We start from the raw sequence: 24,622 nt of genomic DNA on the forward strand, positions 1-24,622 counted from the left end.
TGGGTCTCATGAAAATGATGTACAATAGATAATGAATATAAATGGAATCTGAAAAAGACAAAGGGAATAGGAAAAGGGGGGAGGGGGGGAGAAAAGGAAGACCAGGGAAGAGAGCAAATAAGGGGAGGAAAGGGAGAAAAAAAAAGGGGGGGGGGGGGAAAGGAAAAGTAGAAGAACTTGTGCGTAAATATAAAAGAACAAAATGGTCAAAAGCTGAAAAAAATGCTTTAAAAAAAAGAAAAAATAATTATAGAAAAATACTCCATGAAAATTTCTCTTTGAGCCGCCTAGGGCTAATGATGTCTAGTTTGTGAATCCATTTTGCTTCTCGTTGGCTTAGCTTCTTGGCTCGATCTCCCCCACGGATATCTATGGGAATATGGTCCACAATTTTGTATCTCAAACTAGAAAGTTGATGGTTTGCTTGTTTGAAGTGTCCAGCAATGGGTTGATCCATCTCTTTCCCATTTAAAGCAGCCCGAATAGCAGATCTGTTCACGAAACATGCGCATGGTTTGTCCCACGTAGTACATACCACACGGACACATAATGATGTAAATGACGAATTGGGACATGCATGTCAAAACGAGACTATTGGTGAATTTTCTTCCAGTGTGTGGATGTTTAAAGTAATGGCCACTTTCCATGTACAGTAATTGCATGTTGTGCAACTGGCACATTTATAACAGCCATGTTTCTTTGTCTGAATGAAGGGAATCAAACCCGTCGGTTGTGAAATGACATTGGTTTTGACCAAAAATGTATTTTAAATTCCTGCCTCTGTTGTATGCAGGCATCAATCTTTTGTTTTTGAAAACATGTAAATCTTTGTCTCCGGTAACAATTGGCCATAGTGCCTTGAAGGCTCTGGGTTATACAGGACTCGCTAAACTGTACTCTGTAATGAAAGGGATCTTTTGTGTATTAGAGTCAATATTAACAGAAGGTAATAGAAGTTGATCACGTGGTATACGTAGTACTTCTTCTTGTTTGATGTTGTTCAAACTGTCCTCTGAATACCCTCTGGCTCTGAATTTCAAAGTAATTTTGTCAAGAGATGATATTAAGTGTTCTGGATCATAGGTGATGCGAGCAGCTCTCAACATCTGTGATTTAGGAAGTGAGTTTTTCAGAGCAGGTGGGTGGCAACTACTGTGGTGGAGGAGAGAGTTTCGATCTGTCTGTTTACTGTAAAGGCTGGTACAAATCCTTTCATTTTGGAGTTTAACAGTGACATCCAGATAATGAATTTCTTTATTGCTGACTTGACATCTCAACTTAATAGGGTTATTTTGCGTGTTGATGTTTTCAGTGAGCTGCAGTAATTCTGCTTCCGAACCCGACCAGATGAGAAACAGGTCGTCTATGTATCTAGTGTACATGACAATTTTAGCTGAGATGTTAGTATTGCTGAAAAATAATTGTTCCTCCTGTTCAAACATATACACGTTTGCAAATGACGGGGCCACATTTGACCCCCATCACGCAACCTGTGCACTGTATGAAAAATTTGCCATTGTGTAGAAAGTAATTGTGAGTGAGGGTTATTTCAAACAGTTGTAAAAATAAATCAAAGTCAAGGGAGTTAAAGTTGTTACATATTAAGAATTTTTTTTCATGGCATTCAAACCAGTGGTATGTGGAATCACCGTGTATAGATTTTTAACTTCTAAAGTACACAGTATAGAACCAGATGGAATTGTTAACTCAGTTTCTGTTAAAATTAAAAGCTGTGACATGTCATTTAAAAAGGTTTTCTGTTGCATGATGAGAGGCTGTATCAGATAATCCAAGAACTGGGAGATGGGTTGCATTAATGAGCCACGTGGTGAAATAATAGGTCTGCCAGGCAGGTTGTTTTCATCCTTATGAATTTTGGAAATTTTTGTATAAAATCGGCTCTACAGGATGTATCTGAAATAGTGACACCATCAATTTATTGGGGATCAATCCATCATTGAATGCTTTTTGTAAAATATTAACCAATTCTTTCTGGTAAGTGTCTGTGGGGTTCTGTTGTCATTTACTATAAGTTGTAGTATTGGCAAGTTGTTGGTCTATTTCTCCAAGGTATTTATTAACATCCATCACAACTATGCCACCTCCTCTGTCCGCTGTGCGGATCACAATATCTGTATAGCCAGAAAGGTCATTGAGTGCTCTTTTTTGTTCACTGTTCAAATTGTGATACCTCTTAATGGGAACGCTGTTGAATTTGGTTACTGAATTGTCCAGTAACCTTGAAAAAGTTTTCAAAGAGGTATTGGTGGAGGGTGGATCGAATGTTGATTGTGGATGTTTTCTATAGAATTCTGCATACGGATCTGGAAGAGATGGTGGGTGATTCTGGAAGTATTCTTTAATACGGAGTGAACGGTTGAAGCGGTGTAAATTCACCTTCCATTTAAAGTCATCATGAGGATTGGAAGGAATGAAGGGAAAGGCCTTTATTGAGAACAGAAATTTCTACAGGTGTTAAGATGCGAGGGGAAAGATTGAAAATTAACTTTTCTTCTTGTTCGCCGGTGGTTTTGTGATTTCTTTGGTTTTGGCCCCCTGGCTGCGTTGGCTTGGACCTGGGCTGTCTATTCTTGATAAGAGTAATTCTGCCTAAAGGGCCGGATTTAATGCTATCCTGTTCATCTGAGTCGTTGAAAGCAAAATCACTGTTGCTGTTAGATTTGTAATATTCACTTTTTTGATGTTTCTGTCGCCAAGATGGTCGTGGCTGATTAGTGTATCTTTGTGGTCTAGGCTCTGTGCCTGTCAACCATCGATATACTTGGTGATCTTCATGAACAGTTTGCCATTTATTTCTCTTGAATTTAATCAAATCATGGCGGTATTGTTCGCATTGTTGTTCTAATTTCTCCCAGAGTTGTTTGTGTTTGCGGTCGTCCATAATGGTTTTATGTTGTACTTGGTGATCTGATAATTTAGTTCTTATGATCTGTAGTTCTTTACCAGCCTGCCTCCTGGATAACTAGATTGAAGCTACATTTATTCAAGATAGCTATCCATTGGCGACAAAACTCAGCGCTGTTGCGGCTATGGTGGGCATATTTTTAATTCTGAAGCCTTCGGGGAATCAATTTGGCTCTGTAGTAATCTGAGAGCAAAGTTCCATGTTGAAGAAAATCTATCTCTCGCTTTTTCCATTTGAGTAATTGATGATACAAATCATCCGCATTTAAATTCTCCTGTTCTGATTGTGCAGTGGGTTGAAATAGGATCGCTGAGGCTTGTTCTTCCGTGTAACTTTTGGTCTCCCCTAGGAGCTGATGCAGGTTCACAAAAGAAATAGGGTCCTGTATCTGTTGAGTTGTCCTTGATGACACTGTGCGATGGATCCGAAAAGCAATATATACTTCTCTGCTGATCACAGCTGTGTTCCTTAAACAAAAAGGATACTTGCAAAAATGAAAAAAATGGGGAAAATTTTATTGAAATCTGTGATAGTGGTTCCGGTGCCTTAACATGATGGGGGCTAAATCTTAGACCACACAAAATGCAAAGTCCAAAAAGTTCGGCACTCTGGATTGTGAAATAATTAGGGGTGCCTTCCTAAATTAATGTACAGAAGATTTTTCTAGTGATGTCCTGCAGCTCCACAATGATAAGAAAAAAGAGAAGCGGCATTCCCAGTTTAAAATAAATCAAAAAAGTGTTTAAATGGGTAAATACATGGGTAAAGATAATGTCGACGTTTAATCAGGACTGTACATACCAACCAAGGTGTAAATAAAAATGCTTACCTTTATAAAGAAGGTGCTGAAATCAGAATGTTGCAGCTCAGCGTGCCCCAGCAGCACGGCCAGCGGGGCATCCGGCGGAAGTCAGGAACTCCAAACTCGTTGCCTAACAACCACGATGCCCGGCGGGTCGCGTCATCGGGGAAACCTGCTCTGCAACTGCTAGTGGTGAATGGTGCGAGAAATGTCAAAACGAGTGGTGCAGTGTCTGTGCTGTGTAAGTGGGAATGTGAAAGATATGTAGCAAAGTAAAATGTGCCATGTCGGATCCTGCAACATGATCCCCCCCCTTTTCCTATTCCCTTTGCTTTTTCAGATTCCATTTATATTCATTATCTATTGTACATAATTTTCATGTGACCCATTAGTTAGTTTCTTTGCTCTGTAATGCCTTTGGTCTTCTTTCAGTGTTTTTGTTCATCATTATTAAGCTTTAGGTCCTTTAATTTGTGGTTCGTGTAATGTCATTTCCATTGACACTATTCTTTCACAATATTACTATTAATTACAGTCTAATAGATTCTCTTTTCTTTCTCATGTTGCAGGACCCGACATGGCACTTTTTACTTTCCTACATATCTTTCACATTCCCACTTACACAGCACAGACACTGCACCACTCGTTTTGACATTTCTCTCACCATTCACCACTAGCAGTTGCAGAGCAGGGTATCCCCGAAGACATGACCCGCCGGGCGTCGCGGTTGTTAGGCAATGAGTTTGGAGTTCCTGACTTCCGCCGGATGTCCCGCTGGCCGTGCTTGCTGGGGCACACTGAGCTGCAACATTCTGATTTCAGCACCTGCTTTATAAAGGTAAGCACTTTTCTTTACACCTTGGTTGGTATGTACAGTCCCGATGAAAAGACCTTAGGGTCTTGAAACGTCGACATTATCTGTACCCATGTATTTTCCCATTTAAACACGTTTTTGATTTGTTTTAAACTGGGAGTGCCGCCTCTCTTTTTTCTTATCATTGTGGAGCTGCTGGGCATCACTATAGGAAAATCTATATATATATATATATATATATATATATATATATATATATATATATATATATATATATGACGTGTCCTTATCCTCCTCTTCAAGGTAGGCTCGAGCATCATCTTCTGTGGTAAAGTCCATTGGGCCTTGCGGAGAGAAGAGGCGCAGCCGCGCCGAGTAGAGGAGGGCAAGCCACTTGCCAGACTGAATCAGTTGAGAACACAAGGGTGGCATCTCTCTGCGAGCCCTGGAGACTTCTGTAGAGTAGTCCTGACATAAGAAGAGACGTTGTCCTTCCCAATGAAAAGGACCTTTGCATCTGGCCATAACCTAGATAAGTTCTTTGTGACTAAAATTTAGTCTCTTGAAAATCACAGCCCGGGGTCGAGATTGATTGGAATCACGTGGCGGACCCAGCCTGTGAGCCCGTTCTATTTCTAATGAGCATAATTCCTCCGGTGTACCAAGCAACTCCGGGCAGGTCCGAGTGCAGACACTTGAGAAGATCAGGACCTTTAATAGTGTCTTTTGACCCTAAAATTCTCAAGTTGTTGTGTCGCGATTCGTTTTCTAGATCGTCTACCTTGGACAACAGATGTTGATGCGAAAAATTGAGCGAGGAAACCTTTTGTTTGAGATCTTCAATTTCTTGGAAATTTGAGCCAATCCTGTTCTCGTTAACAGAAACTTGATGTGAAATAGAATTTGAGATATTAAATTCGTTACAGCCTCCATACATTTTTCATCTTGACTCTGTAGTAAGGGTTCCACCATTTCTTTTATAGTTCTCACTACTTCTGCGTATGTCAGAGAGGGCGAAGGTACTTTTGGAGGCATAATGGAATTGGTGAGAACAGGAGAATCAGTGGAATGAGAGTCTTCCAATGGAGATGTTTCTTCAGAAATAAAATCAGTACGTCGCTCACCACCTCTTGTTCTTTGGGGCTTTGGATTAGCAAGAATAATATATTTGTCCATAACACAGGCTAGGCGTGCAGGTAATTCAAAGGTCACTTAGTCAGTGGCTCATTTGTATTCCAAAGTTAAGGCCACAGTTACGGGGGAGTACGAAGATTACATCACTAAAGGAGATTCAATGGTAATTAGAGAAAAAAAAAAGGATGTACACTATCCAAGAGTATGCTAAGGAGTCTATCACTGAAGGTCACTATTATATTAGATCTAAACGGTAACCACCTATATATGCAGGGCTGAGGGGATGGTTGAAATAATGCAGGTTGATGAAGATTAGCAGTAGTGGTCCAAAATGATTCAGCAATAATAGCAGTATGAGTGGTGGCCTGACCAGCAGTGCCACCAATGTTGTGAAAAGAAGAAGCCACTAATTATTATTATTATTATCCTTTATTTATATGGCGCCACAAGTGTTCCGCAGCGCCTTACATAGTACATAGAACTAACAAGTGAACAAGAAACAAGTAACTTACAGTACATTACAGTGCAGGACAAGGACACAATTTATATACATTGCTGCAATAGCAGATAGACACTCACAATAAGCAGCAGGGAGTTGGCAGTCATGTGTTAGGTACCCTAATGGGGAGAGAAGACTCGAAGAAAATGTAAAACAGAAGCACATGAGGGAAGAGGTCCCTGCTCATGAGAGCTTACATTCTAAATGTAAATAAATAACTAATGTAAATAAAGTCCTCTTTATGGGCCACTGGAATATAAGGGTTGGTGGGATCAGGAGGTAATAGTATCTGTGTGGCAAGCTTGGTCTGCAATATAGGTGTTATAATGGCTGATGCAGAATCACAGGAAGAGCAGGATATAACACTGTAGCAGGCACAGCTACTGGTGTGGAGCACCCCAGTTCCAGCAGGTGTTATAATTGGTCCTCCTCCAGACAAGAAGAGCAGGTTAATCTGTGGGTCAGAGTGGTGAGGCAGAGGTACCCCAGGGAAAGATGAGGGTGATGTGGAGACACAGGGCTTCTGTCAGGAGTTAAGAACTGGCAGCACCTGTCCCTCAAGATGGTGTCTTCTCCTTTATCAACCACCTCAGTACAGCCAGCAGGAGAGATTTCACTGGTAAAGCGGGGCCACAGCCCATCCGTCACCAACCAGGGCATCTGGGTGAGTCAGATGCAATAGGCATCCAGCGCCAATCGCGGCAAGCGCTGGTCCAAAATTTAGGTTGCGGCTTGGGTCCAGGAGTAGGCCGAAATCACGGTTCTCCAAGTGGAGGACGGCCGGGGACAGCACCCCGCTGTAATAGAGAGCCGCCGAACACTCCAGGGGTCACCGCAGGGCTAAGAGGACTGAGGTGGGAGGCCTGTAAAGGACACAAAGGCCAGGGCTGTAGCGCTGCACGTCTGCTCAGCTCTGCCGCTAAGCCACGCCCCCCTAGTTTTCACTATTCACATGAGACTTTCTGACACTGCAATCAGCCTCTTTTAGACCGCTTTTACACAAAATGCCTGATAACATTCATCATAGTTTACACTCTCAAACAATATACCCAAGGCTCTGCAGTGGAATTAGGTGAAATTATATAAAACCTCAAAAAATATGAATAGAATAAAAACTATAATTTTCACGTTGCAAACCATTATAGAAAAGTACAGTAAAAGAAAAGACTGCTTTGTTCACTCAATGTAAATTCAATTGAAGAAAACTAAACTGTAGCCATGTGTAATAAGTATCAATACGACAAGTAGATACAAAAGTATTATGGGAATAATGTAAAAGTGACAAGTGTTAATTGAGAAAATTAATAAATAAAAAATGTCAATGTGTCCAAACATAGCAATGAGATGTTGTTAGGCTAATGTACTAAAATGGAGCATATAATATAAAAATTAAAATAGACTGTTAGTAAAATCAGATAGTTTATTAAAATCCCAAATCCTCATAGAGACTAATTGATTGGTCCAGGATATCCACAGTCTGCAAAGGAGATAATTTCGTTGAAACCCCAATAATTGCAAAGTGAATGCAGTCAAAGAGTCACCAATGTATGCACTGAGGTAATCAGCCTACAAATAAGGGGTGAATAGTATGTAATGGCGAGAATGGCAATAAGGCATAGTATCAGAGTCCTGGGAAGAAATACAGTATGAACAAATAAGAATGTTCTCACCTGGTTATGTTTGTAATTGCTGACATTGCAGGCTCTGTTCACCCCATAGGTGCAGCGATGTTGCCGATGAGTACAGCTTGCTTGTCAGTGCTGCCCAATGATTATGCGCTGTGGGGGCTGTTGATGGCATAATAGTTTACACTCAAATGCACAATAAGCGGAAGATTCAATTAAGCTTGAAGGCTCATTGGGGGCTTGCACAATTTGTTTCTGCAAGATGGTATGGGTATGACACTTCACTTATTTTTTTGCAAAAATAAGCAGTCTATACCTTAATATCTGGGCATGTGCAGTTTATCATATGAGGCTCCTGCAAAACCTTGCACTTACATGAGTCACACCCTGAATGTATATACAGTGTCCTACAGCTGAAATCCTCTTAAGGTATGTGGAGTTTTATTGTTTTTTGTGTGTGTTATTAGAAGTTAATTTGCATTTTAGATTCAACGGTTCTCTTATGCGTGATATTGAAGAGACAATTTATGGCAACTGTTCATTGTGAAGAAAAGGTGGTGTTTCCCACAACTACCAATCAGATATTTGCATTCATTTTTCCAACTGTGAAAAATGACAGAATCTGCGATGGGCAATACCACTTTTTATGTATGCAGTTACCTGTGGTAAAGGTTTCATAACTTCCATATATAGGCCTATGCAGTATTTTAACTGTGCTAGATTATTCAGTCAGTCATTGGTTACCGGTGGCAATTAAGGTTACACCAATATTTATTGTAACAAAACATATGGAAACGTTGACACTGTAACAGTTAACACAAGTACAGGTCTATTACAAAGAGCATGCACAAATCAAAAAACCCCAAGTACATTATTACTTCAAAGTAATTTCATTATCAGTCGCACATAATTAGCTTGTTTAAAATATTACTAAGATCATATTTACTGAGTTATATACAGTGTTTTGTAAATTATTAGAATGTTATTTTTATTGCTATCAGCAAGTAATTTATTTAATAAAATGTATTTATTTTTGGATGTAAATTAGGAATACTTTAAAATCTATTCACAAACATTTGCTAAATGTGATTTGTAATTTGGTTGCACTCATGTTTAAAAGTTCATATATAAATTGACTTTTACCTAAATAATTTGTTTGTAATAATTTTTTCCTACACAAAGATTTCAATTTGTTAAAACACTTGTAGTATCTTTTGTAATGTCAACTCATTGTACATTACACAGTATCATAGCCGTGTTGCTCACAAAAGTCACAAGCGTATTGTGTATGTGTTTTCTCAGGGGAGGTCACACCAGGTTTGACACAGACAGAATATGCCCTTCGTCGCCACAAGCTGATGTCTAATATCCATAAAGAATCTCATCTTCTGGGTGGCTCTACAGATCATGCTGCTGTTTTCTTGTCAAATGCTACACTGTACATGACAAGTGACATTCCCTTTCCTTTTCACCAACACAATGACTTCCTCTACTTATGTGGGTTCTTAGAACCCGATAGTATCCTACTTTTACAGAACCGCCCAGGCCATGAACTACCATCTCACACAACCACACTGTTTGTGCCGCGCAGAGACTCTGGACGAGAGTTATGGGATGGACCTCGATCTGGACCTGATGGAGCAGTTGCACTGACTGGAGTAGACCAAGCTTTCCCATTAGAGGAATTTAAACATGTATTGCCCATGTTGCTTGGTATGTGATCGCTAAGTTTAAAGAACTATGTAATGGGACATAGAATAAAGTTAAATGTCTGAGGTTATATGAATAGAATATTTAAGCCTGTAGTAACTTTACATTCTCATGTTCCTCTCCACTCAAGGATTTGCCTCCAGATTAATGCTGTTAATTGATCTATATTATCTAGATTTCTGATATATAATCATCATATGAAAACATTTTAGTTGGTTGGGGTGGGTGTCTGTTTCGCCAGATATAACTGTTTCTGAAACTTTTATCTTTAGTATTACTACTGTATTTGGGTGGGCTGCTGGTTTAATTAATTGAGCTATGCTCAAAAGTCATTGGGGGAATTCAGAAAAACTTTGGTATTACAAATGGCAACCAATCCAGTGTTTTCTTTCATTTCCAAAATTGCACTATCGAAATGACAACTAGAATGTGATTGCTTTTCTGCTTACTAGTTTTCTTATATGTCCGCAAATATGTTTAAACGCTTAAGACACCATTAAAATGTAACAACTAGGCCAAAAATGTAGATATGCAGATTAGTTAAAAATAATTGCTGCTGAGTATTATTAAAGGACACAGATAATAGACTTGTGTAGTATGATAGCTCACTTTCTGCTCATTGATCTATAGAAAATAGTGACTTTCTTCTTCGGGGTCCATGGGGTCCACAGCCATCACATTGGGGTTTATGGATTCATCCAGGAACCAAACAGTTAATCCAAGCTCTCAGCTCCCAGGATGCACTAGGTCCTCCCCATATACGCCGCCCCTGGTCACAGGCCGTCAGTGTACTGTTTGGTGCGAGAAAGCACCATACTAGCAGTGGGACTGCTTACAGTCCCGAAGTTCAAGTTACAGGAAGGCAGGGGCACGTGTTCCCACATAGGAACCACGCGTTTAGCAGACGCACGGGTCCCTGCTTCAGCAAACCCCGCCAGCGCCGCAACGCTAGTCGCGGCTAGTGATTTCGGCAGGGGCTCTCCGGACAAGAGGGCTTTGGACCGCGACCGAGCGGGGTGCAGGTAGGGGGACTGTGGGTGGCCGCCGACGCCGCGGTCATAAGCGGTCCGTCCTCCGGCTTAGAGACGAGCCGGAGGATTGCTGTGTGGGCAGCCAGTCACTGGATCTGCTTTCACAGACCACCGGGATATGTCTGACAGCCGGGGTGGGTGGCGGCGGCGGCCATGTCAGTTGCCGGGTGGTCCATACAGCATAGGGGAGGCACACTTCCCCGGCGGCCCCTCCCCCAACCCGAACTACGGCCCTCCTGAGTTCCCGCTTTTGGGTTGCTCCACCCAGCTTCCTATTTGAGTCAGCTACAGACCACACTCATTGCTCTCTATGGCTTTTGCTCAGGAAGCATTGGGTCAGTCTCCCTGTATACTTCTCCTTTGGGATCATTTATACAGAAGCTCCATATATGCTACTAGGCTTTGCTAATTATAGTGCATGGGAGCCTAAACAAATTGCATAGACTCTGCTAAGTATATATGCATTGTTTGTGACCTGTGAAACTGTGTGTATGTATTGCTTACATTTCATTACTGTTTCTCTCCCTGCAGCCGGTGTGTGGGGTGGGGTCACATATATATATATATATATATATATATATATATATATATATAGATATATATAGAATTTAGACTTTTAAATATGTCAAAAGATTCTGAAAGGCTGAGGCCCCTCTTTTGATATCATGTGTAGCCTGTAAGGCAGGTTTGTCCTCTCAGGACTTTGTGCAAAGTGGCTTATGTGTTCGCTGTTTTAGAGAGTCTCCACAGCAATCAAATTTGCCGCCTTCGGGTCAGGAACCCCCTTGGGCTGCTTTTTCCCAGATCACGGCCCAGGTGGCCGAGAGATTGGCAGTTCCAGCTGCTCCGGGGATGAAAGTTCAGCAGCAATTGCAGCCAGCTGTATTTATGCTTCCTATGTTGCCATCTTGGATGGATATGTATGCGCATGGGCAAGCAGGCCCTTCGTCGTCTTTGACTTTTCAGCAACCGCTTCAGATAGCCAAACCTGTACGGCCAAAAGCTAGAAGGCGTTTGGCTACACAGGCAAGTCAGGACACAGATTCTGATTTGTCTTCTGAGGAGGATGAAGTATCCTCTCAGGGATCTCTCTCCACAGAAGAGGGGGATCTTTTCCCAGTGGCTGATGTCCCATTCTTAATTAGGGCGGTTAAAGCGGTTTTGAATATCGAGGAGGCAGAGCCTACACATAAGAAGGCTCCGGTGTTTAAGCGCCAGAGGGTGGTCAAAGCTGAGTTTCCCGGGTCGGAGCATTTATCGGAACTTTTAGGCAAAGCTTGGAAGGCTCTGGACAAGAGGTTCCATGTGGCTAAAAAGATTTCGGCTTTATATCCATTTTCTTCTCAGCAGTGTTCTAAATGTGAGGTTCCACCATCAGTGGATACGCATGTGGTACATTTAATGAAGTCTTCCACTTTACCAGTACCTTCAGCCTGTTCCCTTAAACATCCTATTGATAAGAGGCTGGAGGGTTGCCTTAAGACGATTTTTTCAATCTCAGGGGCAGCTACCCGGCCGGCAATGGCTACAGCCTGCCTGGGTGGCTAGAGCCATAGAAGAATAGATGAAGGCTTTGGCCGAGTCCTTGCCTGAGTTGTCCAAAGAACAGCAGGATATAGTTTCCTATGTGAAGGAGGCTTCTTCTTACCTTGGAGAGGCAGCTCTTGATGCAGGGATATTGTCCGCCAGAGCTTCAGCAGCCTCTGTAGTCACTCGTAGAGCATTATAGTTGAGATTGGAAGGCTGATTCAGGGTCCAAGAGGGCCTTAGAGTCTCTACCCTTCACAGGTGGAGTCCTTTTCGGTTCAGAATTGGACAAAATTGTAGCCTCGGTGGCAGCCTCTAAGGCTGCAGGGTTACCCTCAGCATCAGGGTCTAGACAAAGGTCTTCTTCCTTTCGTACCTTTTCGGCCTCAGGGGAAGGTCAGAGGGCAGCCTTTTGGTAGAGCAGGTGTTGGTAGAAAGCCATCACCTAAAAAGCCCAGGCAAACCAAATGCCCGAATTCCAAGCCACAGGATAAACCCGTGGCCTGATGGGACGGGCCTCCCCCTGGGGGATCCCAGGATAGGCGGCCGACTTCTTCGGTTTTCGAACGTTTGGCATGTCACAACAACAGATGCCTGGGTTCGGGAAATAGTTTCCCAGGGTTATGCCCTAACGTTTTGGAGAAGTCCGCCCCAAAAGTTTTTTTCCGTACCCCTGCCTGTAGGGTCGGTGAAAGCGTTGGCTATACAGCATGCCGTTCACTCCCCGTTGAGGACGGGGTGATTGTCCGAGTGCCACAGGAACAGGTTCAAAAGGTTCAACCTGTTTCTGGCTCGGAAGCCAAATGGGTCTTTCCGACCAATTCTAAATTTAAGGGACCTCAATACGTTCATACGGGTACCCAGGTTTCATATGGAGACACTGAAGTCAATAGTATTAGCCTTGGAACCAGGGGACTTCATGGTATCCCTCGATATTCAAGACGCTTATGTACATGTGCCCATTGTGGTATCCCATCAACAGTTTCTGCGGTTTGCAGTAGGGCAGGACCATTTTCAGTTTCAGGCATTACCGTTCGGCCTGTCCACAGCCCCCCGGGTTTTTACCAAAGTCATGGCGGTGATAATGGTAGCCCTCAGGCGCCAGGGCATAAGAGTTTTGCCTTACTTAGACGATCTCCTTCTGCTAGGGCAGTCTCCGCAGGAGTTGATGAGGCATCTCGAGATGACAGTCTCTTGTTTGCAGAGGCACGGTTGGATTGTGAACTGGAAGAAATCCTTCCTTCAACCAGCACAACAGTTGGTGCACTTAGGAGCACGACTGGACTCTGTAGTGCAGAGATTGTATTTACCGGAAGAGAAGATAGCGGTCCTACAGGGGCGCATACGCAGTCTTTTACACAACAGGCAGGTATCAGTGCATGCGGCCATGCGAGTGCTGGGGTCAATGGTATCCACCTTCAGCATGGTGCAATATGCACAATTCCACTCCTGGCCGTTGCAACTGTGGGTTCTCTCACGCTGGAACAGGGATTATCGGTCGATAAAATCTCAGAAGATCTACCTCTCCCCAGAGGTCAGGTTGTCCCTGTCCTGGTGGCTACGGACGGACCACCTCAACCAGGGTCGGCCGTTTTGGATATCGGATTGGACTCTCCTCTCCACCGATGCCAGTCTTCGGGGTTGGGGAGCAGTGTTAGGCCCGCATATCTTCCAGGGAAGATGGACAAGGGCAGAAAGTTGTCTACCATTAAATGTACTGGAACTGAGGGCAGTTTTCAGGGCATTGGTACAAGCCCAGGATCTTGTGCACGGCAAGCCGGTGCAAGTACAGTCCGACAATGTTACCACAGTAGCTTACCTAAATCGGCAGGGAGGCACCCGAAGTCGGGGAGCCATGGCAGAAGTGTCAAGGATCCTAGTATGGGCAGAACGTCATCTTCCTGCGATAACTGCAGTTTTTGTACCAGGAGTACAAAATGTGGAGGCAGACTTTCTAAGTCGGCAGGACATAGACGCGGGGGAGTGGGCTCTCCACCCGCAGATATTCCAGGCCTTAGTGGACAGATGGGGTCTTCCAGAGATAGACCTTATGGCCTCAAATCGCAACCACAAGGTCCCATGGTACGGGTCCAGGACCAGGGACCCACGGGCAGACTTCACGGATGCGTTGTCAGTAAGGTGGAAGTTCGGGCTGGCATATCTTTTTCCGCCTCTAGCTCTTCTTCCCAGGGTGGTCAGAAAACTCAAACAAGAAGACACCATGGTGATATTGATAGCCCCTGCTTGGCCCAGGCGCCATTGGTTTACCGATCTACAAAACCTCTCAGTGGACACGCCTTGGCCGCTTCCTCTCAGACGAGATCTGCTGCTACAGGGTCCCTGCTGGTATCCGGATCTCCCTTGGTAAGCTTTGACGGCATGGCTCTTGAGGCCTCCGTGTTAAGAGCCAAAGGGTTGTCAGAGCCAGTAATAAAGACCATGATGAGGGCACGAAAGCCTTCTTCGGCCCAGGTTTACTATAGGGTTTGGCGTGCTTTTTGTCAGTGGTGTAAACTGAGAAAATATGATCCTAGTGTGTTTACTCACTTTTTTACAGTCAGGGTTAGAGCGGGGTCTTCGTCTGGCCTCCCTAAGAGTGCAGGCTTCTGCGCTTGGAGTTTGGTTCCAGCGTAGCGTTGCTTCGTTGCCTGACGTTAAAACCTTTTCTCAGGGAGTTTTGAGGGTGCAGCCTCCGTTTGTTCCTCCGGTAGCACCATGGGACCTGTCTTTAGTTCTTTAGTTCTTAAGGCTTTACAGGCTTCCCCCTTTGAGCCATTAGTCGGTAGATCTCAAATGGTTAACAGCAAAAACAATTTTTCTTTTGACCATTGCTTCTGCTCGTAGAGTGTCCGACTTGGCGGCCTTGTCAGTTCGCTCTCCTTTTCTGGTTTTCCACCAGGTTAGAGTGGTGCTGCGGACCCGAGCAAGATATCTCCCTAAGGTGGTATCACGATTTCATATAAACGAAGAAATTGTGGTCCCAGCTTTTCATGTGTCAGGTCTGTCCTTAGGTGAGGCTTCCCTGGATGTTGTACGTGCTTTACGTATTTACGTGGAGCGCACCAGCAAGTTGAGGAAGTCTGATTCTCTTTTCGTTCTTTATGGCTGCCATAAGCGGGGATGGCCAGCCAATAAGCAGACTTTAGCAAGATGGCTTCGTATGACCATATCACAGGCATATACTCAGGTGGGTCGTAGGGTGCCAGACTCGATCAGGGCACACTCTACGCGGTCTGTGGGTCCTTCATGGGCAGCCCGCTGGGGCGCGTCTGCGGAACAATTGTGTAAGGCAGCCACGTGGTTGTCTGTCCACACCTTTATAAAACATTTTGCATTTGACACCTTTGCCTCTCAGGATGCCTCCTTTCTTCCGAGACACAGGAGCGTTCCCGCCCTTAGGGGTTACTGCTTGGTTATATCCCCAATGTGATGGCTGTGGACCCCATGGACCCCGAAAAAGAAAATAGGAGTTATGTTATGACATACCTTTGTTAACTCCTTTTCTTCGAGGTCCATGGGGTCCACAGGATACCCACCCTAACGCACCTAGTGTTAATGAGTAGTTTTGTTGTATCTCTTGAGTGTTTCCCTCGTGGAGAGAATGACTAGAGAACATATGTCCTTCCTTCTTACCTCTTTTTGCCTTCTCTTGGTGGGCTTTGTGTCAAACTGACGCCCTGTGACCAGGGGCGGGGTATATGGGGGAGACCTAGTGCATCCTGGGAGCTTAGAGCTTGGATTAACGGTTTGGTGCCTGGATGAATCCATAAACCCCAATGTGATGGCTGTGGACCCCATGGACCTCGAAGAAAAGGAGTTAACAAAGGTATGTCATACCATAACTCCTATTTTTTCCATGGTATGCAGAACATCCTAAAAATTATACCTGAAAAAAATATGCTTTGCGAGACAGACTTAGCTATGTCATTTTCTGAATATATGTATTTTAAATAAATAATTTTAAAGAAAATTAAATGCAGCCAATGGTTCGAGGTACACTGGCTATGAAAACAAAAGAAAGCCATGTAGCATGTCAGTCATGGGTAAATGGAAAACTAAGGCTAAAAATGTCTCATATACAAGCTATTAAAATATAGAACACTGAATATGTAGGAGCATGAAACATTCTGTAATAGTGTTTATTATATGAGCTGTACATACAACATAAACATAGAAATTACTTTGTTTTGAGGCTAATAGAGAGCCAGGGACAGGTGGACAAATCTAATAACTGAGGGCAATTTTGCTTCTGAAAATCACTGTACATTTGAACTGATCAACATTATGTCATTTAATGGCATTGTTACAAGAATGTTCCTGATTTCACACAAAAAAAAACAACTTTCTGCCCATTCATGGCATATTCATATTAAAATTAAATAAATAAACACCCTCATTTGCCATTTTACCAATGCTAACAGCACTCAGGTGTGGTTTAGCTAGCCTGGTGTAGAGAACCAAATACCTGCATGTGGATCATGTTAGGAAAGTTACAACTAATATGTAGAATAGTCCGAAATATTGTGTAAAATAATACAAGGACTTCACTGCATGCAATGCCGTCATGCAAGCAGCTAATGTTGGAAATACTCTGCATGCATCCGAGACGCAATGTGCATGAGTTCCGATGGTTACCGCAAAGAGATGCAGAACAAATGTGAACGAAGTTGGCCGATGTTTGAAATACTGCGCATGCATCCCCGTCGCATGAGTCCCGATGGTTACTGCACAGAGATGCAGAAAGAATTTGGACACACGAGCTGTGGTTTTCAAAGGGCGTTCTTGAGAGGTAACGAGGGTGGCTAGCCAGACATAGGCATGTCGCTAACAGCAACTGGTACAGGATGCCATGCACAAGACAGATATATTGCACCTGCCATAGGGCTGGTGCAAGCTTCAATGGTTCTTCTAAAGACTAATTGGGCAAAATTTACTAAGCGGCGGGTTCTAAACCCTGGCGGTTTGGAGCCGTTTTTGCTATACGCAGATCTACACACTGTAGAACAGAATTGAATATCAAACCACCATCGATGTTTCAGACCATAGAAAGAATAGAATAGAAACCCCTGATTTATCAAGCAGGGGTTTGAAGACCACCATAAAACTGGCAGCAAACCCGCTGAAAAAAAATTGACTATACTTAGACAGGCATGTTTGCTAAAACAGGAAGTAAATGAATTGATTTTAACAGGAAATTTTGACAGGAATATTATACAATTGAACTATGGAAGATTATGATGTCTCTCAACAGACATGACTGGTCTCGAACAGATATAAAAATATAAAAACAAAAATATGACACAATCACACACAAAAAAAAAATCACTCAGGACTTAAAAAAAAACAAAAAAAAAAACAACTGACTACATGGAAAACGCATCTCGAAGAGACATATACAGAGCAAGAAACAAAACAATTTATAATAAATCACCACAATTATTAATCACTTTATATATTTCTCCTTATACTTTCCCACAACTTTCTCCTTTTCCACCTACACTCCCCACAGACCCACAAAGTGAAGTAGAATAGCATCTAATCCACTTTGGTCTGTTTCTATGATAGCAAATAGTTTGTTGCTTTCTATAACAAATAGAGTAGCACAAATTAATGACTTAAGCTGCATACACAAACAACGATTTTGTTACCAACGATTTTATGAACGATTTTCTGTCAGATTTTTTAAAGTGTAATGAACGATTTTTTTGAACTACAAACGATTTTTGCATATTCCCTTAATGAAAATCGTTGAGTTGATAAGTCTGTCTGAACTACAAACGTGAACGTGCATGAACGATTATCGTTCATCGTTTGACTCAGAAAGTGAACGATTTTTTAAAACGATTATCGTTTAACGATAATCGTTCAAAAAATCGTGTGTGTGTGTATGCAGCTTTAGAATACCTTCTATTTCTCAGTGGTCTGTTTCTATGATGTCAATTGAATGTTCTTTCTATAAGAGCACTATTAAATGAGCATGAATAGATTCTAATCTGCAGTGGTTTCAATAGAAACCACAGTGAAATAAAAGAGAAACCACTGTCAAATAGAAAACGCCATGGCGAGTCCTCGTTTGGAAACCTTTGGGGATCGATGTGGGTTTCAATCTAGACATCAAAACTGAATTTAAGTAAATGCTATCAATTAGAAATCGGTTTCTGGCAGTCTCTAAATGACACCAAAACCGCAGCTTAGTAAATTTAGCTCATAGAGACTGATTAGCTCAGCTGCAAGTGGGCCTCTCGGTATCCTCAGAATCAGCAACGTCTGCGCCTGTGTACACCTCTGAATCCGTCCCTTAATATCTAAAGTGGATATCTGCAGTTGCACCTGCATAATTTTGCTTTAGCGACTCGCCCCAGCTTCGTATGAGAGTAATTTTGAATTTACGGTGATAGTTTTTAGTGTTCACTCTAGGTGCGGCTGCAGGCAGGGCGTCGGATCTAGAGATAGAGAACTTCTGCGCGCCCGAAGGCCAAAGAAAAGGGGGCGTGTCTTTATGGCGCGCCCCTCTTTTCGTCACTCCTGTTGGCATGCCCGGCACTTAAGGACATACCGGGAAGCCCCCAAGCGCTGCGGTCACTGTGAATGGATGCCGGGCACATGGCGGTGACCGCCGTGCCGCCGTTTTGACCACCCGCGGGACACTGCAACGCGCGGGTGGAGACAGAACCCGCAGGCTCTCTGTGGGGCGCCGCGCTGGAGGGCAGGGTGCTTTCTACCCTTCAGAAATAGGGCAGGGCACGGCGCCTCGCTGAAACAGCCTAGCGGGAACGCTAAGGGGTAAATTTACAAAGATGGGAGTTCTACTTAAGAAGTGATGTTGCCCATAGCAACCAATCAGTTTTTACTTCTCATTTATCTAGCACCTTCTAGAAGATAATACCTGGAATCTGATTGGTTGCTATGGGCAACATCACTTCTTAAATAGAACTTCCATCTTAGTAAATTTACCCCTAAGTCTTTTTAACCAAGGTCTTATAAGATTGCCTTGCAGGCGACATTAGTTGTTTTCTCCTCCTGACGTCAACATGAAAAGATTTTGTTTTGATGTGACACGCAAAAGGCCCACATAAAGTTGTTCATGAAAAAAAAAAAAAAACTGTCTCCACTAAGGTCAACTCCAGCCACGTTAAGTGTCTGTCCCTGTACTTTATTGGCATGTCAAAGCAGACAGTAATTAGACTCACTTGAAATTAAAGAATCGTTTTTCATATGAATGAAATAGAAACAGTAAAGAAAGGGAAAAACTGAAATTCATTGACTTGCTTCACTAAAATCATCACTGCTCGGCTCTCTTTTGTAAAACATTAATGTTTCATACACCTAAACCTTCCTCGACAAATGCTCTATAGAATAGTGAAAACTGCATCAAAATCCACCAGGGACTTTATTTTATACTATGTATAGATATGTGGAAATATGCCTAGTCTTGGACACATTTTAAACATAAATGCACTCTATGGGGTATATTTACTAAAATGCGGGTTTTTAGAAGTGGAGATGTTGCCCTTAGCAACCAATCAGATTCTAGCTATTATCTTTTAGAAGGTTCTAGATCAGTGTTGGCTAACCTTGACACTCCAGCTGTTGTGGAACTATATATCCCAGCATGCCCTGCCACAGTTTTAGCATGCCCTAATAGCAAAACTGTAGCAGTGCATGCTGGGTTATGTAATCCATAACAGCTGGAGTGTCAAGGTTAGCCAACACTGTTCTAGATAAATGTTAAGTAGATTCTGATTGGTTGCTATGGGCAACATCTCAACTTCTAAAAACCAGCACCTTAGTAAATATACCCCTATGAAAAAGAACAAAGTTTTTGTGCTGCTTATGCAGTCAACTTTCTAATGTACCTTTCCATATATGATGTGTACATTGTGTTTCAATACTCTAGAAAGGTCTCCTGCACATAGAATTATGCACTTGTTATGATGATTGCTACTAAGAATACTTTTATAAAGCTATTAATTTTTGCTTTTTGTATTTCAGATGAAGGAGTGACTTTATGGTATGATTACAGCAGACCACCTCATTCCTCCTTACACTCTACCTTCCTGCAGCCACTAATAGAATCAAAATCCCAATACAGAAATAAGATTAAGTCTACGCGGCTTCTTATACAGCAGCTTCGATTAATTAAGTCTCAAGCGGAATTGGAACTCATGAAGAAAGCAGGCCACATCTCTTCTCATGTACGGACTCCGAACATCCTTTCAAACTTGGTGTATTTAACCACTTCTTGGCTGTAAAGATATAGGGGTTATCCAATCGGCTCCGATATATTTTCGGGAGTGAACATTTTTTATTTTTTGCCGATAATCCACGTTTTTCTACTTTTTTTTTTTTTTTTTTTTATCCCCGTATCCTGTTTGTTTAGCTGAAAAAATATTTCAGCCGAAAACACATAGGTCATTGAACATCACAGATCCTATGTGATTTCCCCATCACAGTGGCGAAAACACTGCACTTTTTGGGGATTTTTAGGGACACATCAGGTCCCCCCAAAAAATCCACGATAACTGCCGGCATCGGGCCGACTTTCGGGGCTAATTAGATAGCCCTGGGGGATCCATTAGCACCCGAATAATGTTCAGGGCTTATTGGATACCGATATAAAGACAAAAAGGAATATATTTGCACACAGTAAATTTCTGTTGTGGTCAAATGCGTCATGAAAAACCCCTTATTTCTATTGTAAATATTGTAGTAGGGGGTGCTGCCTAGACAACCATTACTAGAAATGCGAGGAAAAGAGGTTGTATCTGACAGGCGCACTAATAAACAACTAAAATCTAACTCTTATTAATTTATTCCATTAATGCATTACTAAAAACCCGAATTATTAGGGATATAGCATATACAGTTTAAACAAGCGAGCCCCTCTGTCGTTTGCTCTCATATGTTGTATCAACATAAAATCCTTTTTGAAAATAATTATATATTTTTTATATCATCTGTCAGTCGATAATTAGTGCATGCAGCACCATTTACTTATCGATATTCAATACGAGACCTATGAGATTGTATGAGATATTTGATACACTGACAGAGGTTGAAATACATATGATACTGAAATATTAATCCCACAGAAGATATAATAGCCTAACATTGATAGTGCATGACCCAATATATACCACTCATATGTGATATTTGCTGAATTATGACCAATCGGGAGCACGAACTGTGGTGAATTATGTATACAGTCTAATTTATGGTCAGTGCATTTCAGAATTCATAAATACATTAGACACCGTAAAACCAGATAGTTTTTTTTAATTTATTATTTTTTGTTTGAGCACCAACACACATTTTTTTTCACTTCATAACAAATTCTTTTTTAGCTATATACTTCACTGATCTCCAACCTGAACCTAGTGATATGGTTCTGGTTTATTAATGGAATAAATTAATAAAAATTATTTTAGTTGTTTATTAGTGCGCCTGTCAGATACAACCGCTTTTCCTCTCTTTCTTTGCATTTCTAATTGGAAATCAACCATAATGTGCATATTTAATTCTGGTATTGTTTGACAGTTGAAGTATTCTGGGCAGTCATAATCATGTAAAATACATGATTTGGTATTGTGGCAAATTTAGTTCTGGTTGTATGAACTTATTTTGCTATTTTGTCTTTTAGTACAGTTTTCTACTACCGTATGTGTTAACATAGTTAACACAACTGCTAAATATTTTTTTCCTAAATATGATTAGATTTTATCATCCTCTGGTTTCCATTACTTCTGTAATTAGGGCCGATGCTAGGGTATTCAACATCCTCCTACAATTATGTTCTCTTGACATGTCTCTTTACAATGTTTCATATTTACCCCTTAGTCATGTTATGCTACACAGTAATACCCCTTTTTCATGTTACACCACACAGTAGAGCTCCTTATACACATTACACCACACAGTAGAGCTCCTTATACACATTACACCACATAGTAGAGCTCCTTATACACATTACACCACAAAGTAGTACCCCTTATTCACATAACACCACGCAGTAGAGCTCCTTATTCACATAACCACCAGCTCCTTATACACATTACACCACACGGTAGGACCCCTTACTCACATTACACCACACAGTAGTACCCCTTATACACATTTTGCCACATAGTGTCACTTATTAACATTATGTCACAAAGTAGTGCCCCTTAAACAACATAATGCCACTAAATAATGGACTGGGCCTATCCACTGTGGCTATTGCCTGCCTACCTTTGGGCACAGCCAGTGACCTGAGCCTAGTGCCTAGAGTTACTTATACTTATAATTGTGGCACGTTCTTTCTGCCTGCCTAGCATGCCACACAGACCTGAGGCCTGATTACAGCCACGGGCCTAATGCCCGACACTTGGTAGTCTGGGTTGGTAGTAAATGACTGGTGGCCAAGACCACCTACCGGCAAGTTGGGAGAGGCTGCACTGGGGAGCTTCTTTGGTCCTCATCTTCTGCCACTGGTTCTTCCTGGCTAGAGGCACCGCTATTCTTCTTTCTTGGCTGCTCTGTCTTCTGGCCTCTTCCACGGCCATTGAAGCTCTTCACCTGATTGCTACTTCTCGTGACCGCCGCAGTCTTGAATTCTCTGCTTAGCGGCATTTGACATCAGACGCGGCAAGGGGATGTGATTGGCTGCTGGTCCGTGAGCCATGATTGGCACGCAGACGCCACCAAATTTAAACTGATGCTGACTGGTGCTTGGAGCAGACGCACTGTCCCAGCGCCGGCCACTGATGTGTCCCATTGGGGACACATCTCTACATCACGCTGCTGCACTTCCGGTACTGGGATCCGACACTTGATCCCAGCACTGGCCCCCGACGCAATGCCTGCCAGGTCTGCCCATGACATGCGCTGCCTCAGCCTGTCTGTCATACATTTTTGACAGGTACAGCGACAGTGTATAGCCAGCCAGCACCGCAGACCCGGTGATAAAGGCAAGCCGTGGGAAAAGCGCCTCTCCAATCCGGCGCCCCCTGCAATTCTTACCCCGCTGACCATTGCGTTGGTCCTGTCTGTAATCCCACGTGGATAGTCAATGGGACAAATCTGGTTGTTCACTGGGCAGCGAACAGATGACATGGAAAAATTCTGTTGTTACCACTCACAGACCAATGTTGTAATTGGATGATAGCGTTTGCTGAGTTGTCAAAAATAGATATGAATGAAAGTTTTTGTCCTGTATACGTAATCCTTGTTGGCCATTAAAATTACATGTGAGTGGCATTAGATGGTTTTCATAAATACATTTTTTGTTCTGAACAGAAACCTAAAAATAATGCCCACCTATAGGACACAAGGTTTACATTGCATACATTGTATATACTTTCTGTATTCTTTACTACTGTGTACAGTATGTGTTGGTGATTTTTTTTCCAACTCAATTTTTGCTGATAAAGGACTTTATATTTCACTGCTCATCCTGTGACAATGGAGTGACAGTAAAATTTCCAATTCACTGTGATAAATTGGTCGATTTAATTCTCAAGGCAGCAATAGCAAAACTATTCTAACTCCAGGCATTATAGCCTAGAACACTGTAACAGACCAAGGAGAGCTATGGTCTCCTTCAGTACTCTTTTTGCTAGGTGATGCTGTAGTTATTTGCAGAGGTTAAATTGATGCCTAGCATTTGCTTTTTTTTTCCCCTCTCAACAACTTTGTTTTTGCCTTCTAGGCTTTCATAGAGACCATGCATTGCAGCAAGGCTCCAGTGAATGAAGCTTTCATATATGCCAAGGTGAGAAATGCAGTCTCAAAGACCTTAATTATTATTTATATAGCACCAGTATATTCCATTGCGCTTTACAATTGTTTTAATACACTTGTTGACCAAAAAGCTCATATTGCAAATTTACAAACTAATATTGAGTAAAAAAAATAAGGCGCTGGAAATAACTTTCACAATATAAATAATTATAAACAAATTAATCACATGAATGCTTCTAGCAGCTGTGTCTAGTAAAACTCTGCGTGGTTTACTCGTATGAGGGTGATTAAACTAAAAAGACAGAAACAGCGCTGTAGAGTGTTACAAATTATAATTCAAGTCAGGCTTTAAAAATAAACATCAATTTAATATCAATATATAAACTTAAACTGAAAACGAATCATTGGATACATACATATATAATGCACAAAAAAATCCTTAACACAATTGCTTACTCAAATGCCTCAAAACAATGGATAATCATCCAGTTACCTGTTATACCGGTGAACAGCTGACTTGGAACTATACTGCCAACATACAGATTTGTCAACATAGCCTCCTTGCATGTTAACCAGCCCTTGTGTTCGCGCCACTTGGTAGTGCTGAATGTCTTATTTGCAAAGCGATGCGAAATGGACGCACAAGTAGCTTATGCGGATTTAAGATGATTTACGGCATACCTGTATTATGTATGCGACTGCGGTTGTATCGGTATGTGAATTTCTGCGTTAGTGTCACAGCCGCTAACACTGTAACATAGCATTTTGTATGCAGGTATAACCGCAGTCACACACAGACTGTAGGCATGCAGCATATCATTGAAAACACCAGAAGC

The 24,622-nt window shown here is 42.1% G+C and overlaps 1 protein-coding gene across 4 annotated transcripts in view; it reads left to right on the forward strand.

Annotated features, from left to right (window-relative positions):
* Window positions 1–24,622, forward strand: part of XPNPEP3 (X-prolyl aminopeptidase 3) — a 111,187-nt gene that overhangs the window by 30,202 nt on the left and 56,363 nt on the right. For all 4 annotated transcript variants that reach the window (XM_088468002.1, XM_088468001.1, XM_088468003.1 and 1 more), the window contains exons 3-5: window positions 9,103–9,513; window positions 20,061–20,263; window positions 23,755–23,817. In XM_088468002.1, coding sequence (XP_088324128.1) covers window positions 9,103–9,513; window positions 20,061–20,263; window positions 23,755–23,817 — 677 coding nt within the window. The remainder of the gene's footprint in view (window positions 1–9,102; window positions 9,514–20,060; window positions 20,264–23,754; window positions 23,818–24,622) is intronic.

This window comes from Taudactylus pleione, unplaced genomic scaffold (genome assembly GCF_031769625.1).
Source record: "Taudactylus pleione unplaced genomic scaffold, aTauple2 ptg000080l, whole genome shotgun sequence".
NCBI lineage: Eukaryota > Metazoa > Chordata > Amphibia > Anura > Myobatrachidae > Taudactylus > Taudactylus pleione.